The following is a 7,650-nucleotide window of genomic DNA, read 5'->3' as shown; positions in this document are numbered from 1 at the left end:
GATCTACTGTCTTTTTGGAGTTACATTGCATATTAGCCATGGATCTACTCATTTTGTGCATCTTTTAGCCCTATTTCCCTTATTCATGAGGTTGTGCACGTAAAGTTGGAAACTTTACGTGGTAAAACAGCTTATTGGACCCAGATCTATCATTTGCATATGTTGGATTCAAGAGAAATCGAGTAAAATCTAGCTGCATGGCAGCGACTCGGCGAGTCGGGATGAGCGACTCGGCGAGTCGGGTCGCGAGTCCCCGACTCCTTCGTTTTTAGCAGTGTCGAGTGCACCCAGTGAGTTAGAGAGTGGACTCAGCGAGTTGAGGGTAGACTCAGTAATGGAGGGACTCGACGAGTTGTTCATACAACTCGGCGAGTCCAAGGCAATCTCCTTAGGATCAAGAACAACTCGTCGAGTCTGTTCATACGACTCGGCGAGTCGGATGAAGATTGTCTGAGTTCTTGGATTAAGAGGGTACTCGTCGAGTCGATGCCACACTCGACGAGTCGCAGTGAGTATGAGTTGGAAGTGAGAGTGAGACTCGGCGAGTTGGGCGGCCCAACTCGGCGAGTCAGCCCCAAAAATAAGTTGACGGCATCGGCTTTAGCCTGGGATTGATTTAGTTGTTTGATTTGATGTAGCATGATACAGTTTTCCGCTCAGTATTTTATTATGTTTTGGAATACATCACGCATGGTTTTATTATATGATACTCTGATTACAGTTTTGATTATATTAAAAGTAAAAAAAATTTGGGTCGTTTCAAACAGCAGCAGACAGACCGTTCCCACACAGATCAGCAGCTACGAGGTGAGTTACCTTCCAGTAGCGGTGGGTCTAAGGCCACAATGTCGGCCCACCAGTAGGAGACGTATGATAGATGATTGTCTTTGTGATATCATCTAGGCTTGCTACTACCTGATATGTTATATGCTAACATGATATATTGTATGTGTTAGTAGTAAAGTTTGGTTGTTAGGACCGAAAGGTAGTCAGACACCGCAGACACATCTGACAGTGTGTGATTATATTTTTGCATGTTGGCTTGTTATATTATATGAGATAGAGGTAGGAGGAGGGGACCAGTCCCCGAGTTCGGTTAATAGGACCGAAGAGTAGTTCAGGCACCCCAGATATATCTGATAATATGTTATGTTATGATATATGTGATAGTAGCAGTAGGGGGTAAAATAGTCCCCGAAGTTCGGTCGTCAGGACCGAAGGGTAGTCAGCACCCCAGAATGGCTTGACATGGGTAGTCAGCAACCCAGAATGGCTTGACACGGGTAGGTCGGGCACCCCAGAAATGCCTGGCAATATGTATGATATGCGATTGTATGGTATGCAATATGATGGGGGAACTCACTAAGCTTTGTGCTTACAGTTTTCAGTTTTGGTTTCAGGTACCTCTTCTTCGAAGGGGAAAGAGTTGGCGCGGTAGCGGCCCATCACACACATGCTCCGTATTCCGCACCATGAGATCTTCCTGGGAATTTGTACTCTGACATTATTATGTTTTATGAAATGTTTTTCCAGAAATGCGATACCTTTATAAAATGTTATGATTGGTAAACATTTTAATTCGAATATTTTGCTAAGTATATGTTTTCAAAAATGAAATTTTTTACTCGTATTTTTGGAATGTTACAACAGCCCTCAGCTTCCAAATTTCATTACAATTTAAGTCCAAAGGTTACAATTTAACCCTCGATATCCCCAATTACAACTTTTAACATATGTGACTAACACTGATAAATTATTATGGATTTAGGACTAATAATAAAATAAATAAATATTATTTATTTGTTTATTATTTTTATTATTATTTATTTATTTTTAACGGAAGGTTACAAAGATAGTTAAAGAGTTATATATTAACCACTGATTGAATATATCTATATGATTTATTTTAGAGTATATCTACAATATTGAATATATCTATATGATTTATTTTAGAGTATATCTACAATATTGAATACAGGTAATATGCATGTGTTATATGTTACTAATTGCAAATGAGATAAGACGAGATTAAAGAATATATACATGTTCAACTTATAGATTTATTTCCAACCAAAAAAAACACATAAAATAAGGAATTCTATATCAATGAGAGACTAGTAATAACAATCAAATCCATGATGCGTATACACTCATGTGCATAAAATTGATCACCTCTAATGTTTATTTTACTTAATGATACTGTGTAACATAAATATACCCTGTGCACCCATGTGAATCTGCTTCTGGCTACAAACAAAATGATTAATCACAAACAAAGTGATTAATCATTAAATGTATCATCCGAACTGAAAATTGATTTCTTAAACTTTTGGAGATTAGTCGGAACTTTGATGTTGGTGGCCAACCCAATGGCTTCAAGAAACTTTATGATGTACCAAGTAACGTCAATTTGCCACCACTCAAATCCATGTCGAGCTGAATACTCAAATGCATGATGATTGTTGTGCCATCCTTCTCCAAACGCAAGAATTCCTACCCACCTTCACAATATTTAGACAAACTTTTAAGTTAGATTCTAGTATGATTATTTAGATATTTATAAACTTACCAATTATTTTTGGAGAGATCACTTGTATTCCAAGTTTGGTTTCCCCATATGTGACATACAGAGTTCACACAGAAGGTGATGTGGTAAAGCCATACAATTCTCACACCCTACATACACCATAAATATAAATTCAAAATGATTTTCTTTTTATGTAAATTTATAAGAACATAGGAGAACCATTGTTTGTGTGTCTCTCTCATTAGTTCTATTAGTTTGGTTAATTAATACACGGAAGAAAATAGAAATATTGATGTTTCTCATTTTCTTAAGGGATGATGATTTGTATGGATACATGTGTATCCGTTTGCTCTCCTCCTTTCACTTCTTGAGACCCACCCTATTTTCTTGAAATCGGATTTGTAGCCCTCATCGAAGAAAGAAAAAGAACAAAGGATTCCACTATTTTATGTGTATGTGTGTATTTTGTAGACAACACCCATTCTTTTTCCATTTGTAACATCAGTAGGTAGGTATGATAAATCTTGGTGGATAGCTTGATGACCATACATTTGCAAAAGAACCTTAATCTTATGAACATCGATATACTTCTTAGGTATGCCTCTTCAACGAAGTCTCCTCTTTGAGGTGATGAAGCAAAGGTATGAGAAAATAGATGAGAAATAAAAGTAGGTGGGGATCTAGGAATATCCCACTAGGCGTTGGCGGGTGATGGAAGTTCTTGGTTAATGCGAGTTAGAATGGAATAAGGGGAAAGTGAGGTATCCATATGAAATGGGGTCAACGTGGACGGGGAGGGAAAGAAAGTGGTTGGTGTGGTATATCTTGATTTTAATTGTAGTTAGTTTAATAAAATATAAAAGACAAATAAAAAAAAGGTATAAAGATATTTTATATGCCATGTAAGAATTAAAACCCATCGCCAAAATAATAATAGAGACCGAAGTAGTGTCTTTTTATAAACATAACTGCCATTTACATAATTTAATCTTAATAACAATACAAAACTAAATAGAAATATAATATTAAACCAAAATATAGCTATAAAAGTTAGGATTGTAAACAAACCGAACGTTCAACGAACGGTTCATAAACTTTTTGACATGAAGTTCGTTTATGTTTATTTATTTAATAAATAAATGGATATTAACACAATTTCTCATTCGTTTAGTTAAACGAACAAATATGAACAATTATCTTGTTTGTTAAATTATGTTTGTCAACATCTGTTTATGTTGTTCATCTACGTTCGTTGATGTTCGTTCATTTAAGTTCTTTTTATGTTCATATATCTTCAATTGTGTTTGACTACATTACTATATTATATGTTCATTTATGTTCATATACGTTTACTTATGTTTGTTTAGATATGTTTGTTTATATTCGTTTAGCATGTTTACCAACATAATGAATGAGCATAAACAATGCAATTTGTTAAACAAACAGACATGAAAAAAAAATCGTTCATTTTATATTTTCATGTTCGTTCATTTGTTCGGCTAGCTTAAATGAACAAACTTGAACAAACCATTATTTGTGTTCGTTCGATTCATTTACAACCCTAATAAAAGTAATTTTATCCGAGTTAGGAACTAATATCAAAATATAAATATAACATAAACAAAATTTGGATATTTTTAAAAGTTTGACCAATCTTACAAGGTTTAGATAAAAAAAAAATATAGGTGTCATTTTTATAATTATCGAAAAAAATGAAATTATGATTCAATAAAAAATATTTTAAAAAAACTAAAAAAAATAAAAAAAATAACAAATAAAACCTTGAAGAATCAAAAGTTGTTTTCGAAATAGAAGACTTGAAAGTTAGAGATACAAACGATAAAGCATTAGTGATAATTTCAAAACTAAACTACAACGTTTCATTTGGACAATTATGTATGATATTCTTACCACACCAAGCACATGGTGTTGAGGAAGTTGCACAATAAGACCTGCAAACCACCCTATAGAAATGGTGTTGATATGATGGCTTCTAAGAGTAAAAGTGCGTTGTTGAGGCCACATATTTTCATGCGAGTTTTCTTTTGCATACCTAGGTGAAGACCGCTCCCTCCCCCTCTTCTTTGTCGTTGAGGGGTCTGGACACACATACATATATATATATATATATATATATATATATATATATATATATATATATATATATATATATATATATATATATATATATATATATATATATATATATATATATATATATATATATATATATATATATATGATCTGTCCATACCAAAACAAACCTTGAATGCACATGTTGAGGAAATGTATTTTGTTTCTATCAAATAATTTTTTTATCTTTTTTATTATTTAAACGACACAAATTTATGAAAATGATTCATTAAAATGAAATGTTGGAAATGAATTCAAATAGAGATGTTATACCATTCCCCAAACCACATAAGAAAATCCACCACATGCATATAAGAGAGCACCACATCCAAATAAATGCCACATGTAAGTTTTATGTATGAATACATAGAACATCTGATTTTTTAAATCTTCAACGTTTTTTCGTTCTTGATACTGCAATAAAACAATATGATATAGTTTTAGGATGTTTTATATTCTTAGTAGACAATATTTAATTAAAAAATTTAAAGTAATAAATTATAATTTCCAATAAGAAATAAAACAATAATACCTTTTCAACCAAGTACCCACTATCAAACATCCAACCAATATGACTAAACCAAAACCCGTTTTTTGGAGAATGTGTATCATTATCTGAATCAACGTATTTGTGATGGAATCTATGATTGCTCACCCAAAATATTGGATCTCCCTACAAATAAAATTAATACTTATGTATATTCTTTTTTTTTTTTTTTTGTATGAAGGAATTGTAACATGATTCATTTCATTGGAATGAAAAATATTGGTTGGTCTTTCTAATAGAACAACGTTGACCATTTTTAAAACGAATGTGCCTTCCTTTATTTCTTTTTTCATATACCATTATAGAACATGTCAAAGGTTTAAGTATCATGTTGGACATTGGTGGAATTAAGAGTAAATTAGATTTCTCTCTCTCTCTCTCTCTATATATATATATATATATATATATATTTCTAAACTTTCATGACTCTAATTTACTTTGATTTTAATTAGATTTGAATGAGTTTTTAATATGTTAGTTAAATTATTTTTTATATAAATAACTAACTAGTAACTCTCACATAACGTAGTATTATAGAACTCTTACATAGTATAACATAGAGTAGAACTAAAACTATATATTACTTTTTATAATATATATATATATATATATATATATATATATATATATATATATATATATATATATATATATATATATATATATATATATATATATATATATATATATATATATATATATATAGAAAACTTCAAGAAAGAATCATAATTATTGATTCTCCAAAAGAATCAAATATCTTTTTCATGATCTATAGATTATTTTTTGTTGAAAAAAAAAACCAAAAATATCTAAATTTATAACTTAACATTGTGAATGTTAAATATATTTTCCGGATTCACCGCGTAAATTTATATTCATATTGTGAATTTTTAAAGATTCAAATTGTGAATTTAACGAAAAAATTTTTTTATCGAATTTGATATCATTGGAAAAAGAATGAAAAGTCATGAATTTCTGTATTTTTAGTTTTTTTTTTATAAAAAATAAGTTCTAAAAATTAAAAAGAAAAAGATTGTTTCATTGGTTATATATAGGATGAGGTTAAAAATATATATATATATATATATATATATATATATATATATATATATATATATATATATATATATATATATATATATATATATATATATATATATATATATATATATATATATATATATATATATATATATATATATATATAGTCTGCTTATTTCATTTATTCATCATCACCTTACGTCCAACTAAATAAGTGTAAAGTTAAAAACAAACCTGGGCGGCTAGGACTCCAAAGTAAACAAATGAATATTCGAGCCATTTAGGGAGTTTGAGACTATGGTGGGATAAAAGTCGGTGATAACTTAGAGTTATGCCTAACATTCCTGTTAGCAAGCAGCCAACACTTGCGATCCAAAAAGCTTCCCAAGTGAATGCAAATGGTGCAAAAAGAGCAAGTAAATGAACAAAAATGAACCATGATGCCACTTGGATGTCTGCTGTTTTCCATTTTCGGCCAAAAAAATGGTTCCTCGTTCTTGTGATCACCACTTCGGAAAACGGTATTTTTCGCTGATCTGATTGGTTTTCACTGCGAAAATCTGAGGGTGTTGAGTTTGTCATATTTTTATATTTTGTAAAGTGGTTGATATGCTTCATGTGGAATGTGGGTATAAATAGCTAAATTTTAGGGATATTTATAACCACGTGATTTTGGACAATTAATGTAAATGACCATATATTTTATATATATTTCAAAGCCACCACCAATTTTGGAATTGGGCATTTTCAGATGGTACATATTACATAATATGAATTTATCTCATTTTCACTGAACTCTTATTAAAAATTTTATTTTGCTCCTTAAGTCCCTAATGTTTCAACTAATGTTAAGCTTTTTATCCCAATGTAATTTTATATACTTAGTTCTTTTTATGTCTTTTTCATTTTTTGTTGGATTTTTATAAAACAAAATCTTTTTTTTTTTTTAAATTTCAAATTTATTATTCAAATTTCAAAAATATTACTGAATTTCATAATATATCTTTTTTTTTAACTTAATCCACAATGTTTAGTTCGAAATCCAAATCCAAAATATAACTTTTTTGTAGAAATATATTTATGATATGACATAAATTTAGTATCGAACCAAATCTATCCAAATAAATAAAAATGTTTTTGTCGTTTGTCATTTCTTTAAAAATTTTGTCAAATGTCATTATATAAAAAATTTCAATTATTTAAATTTCACATGTCATTATATGATATTTTTTATTTTTTGTTAATAAAAAATTAATCATTTATACTAATTAACACCTCTATTATTATTATTCTATATGTAAAGTATTCATAATATTAAATGTGTAGATCAATAATATAATTAATGAAATATTTATTATTTAAGATAATATATATTTTTCTCCGTACAATGAATATAATAATA

General features: G+C 29.7%; 1 protein-coding gene across 2 annotated transcripts; it reads right to left on the bottom strand.

The window, feature by feature from the left end:
* Positions 1-2,036: 2,036 nt before the first annotated feature.
* Positions 2,037-6,863, bottom strand: LOC144997175 (delta-9 acyl-lipid desaturase 1-like). Of its 2 annotated transcripts, XM_078957010.1 has the most exons (5): positions 6,483-6,863; positions 5,193-5,333; positions 4,934-5,074; positions 2,570-2,676; positions 2,037-2,501 (listed from the first exon to the last, which is right to left on the bottom strand). In XM_078957010.1, the coding sequence occupies exons 1-5, from the start codon at positions 6,828-6,830 to the stop codon at positions 2,282-2,284; spliced, it is 957 nt and encodes a 318-aa protein (XP_078813136.1). In that variant the 5' UTR covers positions 6,831-6,863; the 3' UTR covers positions 2,037-2,281. The 2 variants fall into 2 exon arrangements, with proteins under 2 accessions (XP_078813136.1, XP_078813137.1); XM_078957011.1 differs by lacking the exon at positions 5,193-5,333.
* Between the last annotated feature and the right edge of the window lie 787 nt (positions 6,864-7,650).

Source organism: Lactuca saligna, chromosome 5, assembly GCF_052625555.1.
Source record: "Lactuca saligna cultivar CGN05327 chromosome 5, ASM5262555v1, whole genome shotgun sequence".
In the NCBI taxonomy this organism is placed as follows: Eukaryota; Viridiplantae; Streptophyta; class Magnoliopsida; order Asterales; family Asteraceae; genus Lactuca; species Lactuca saligna.
The sequence above is the reverse complement of the archived record's forward strand: the minus strand, read 5'-3'. Positions and strand labels throughout refer to the sequence as shown.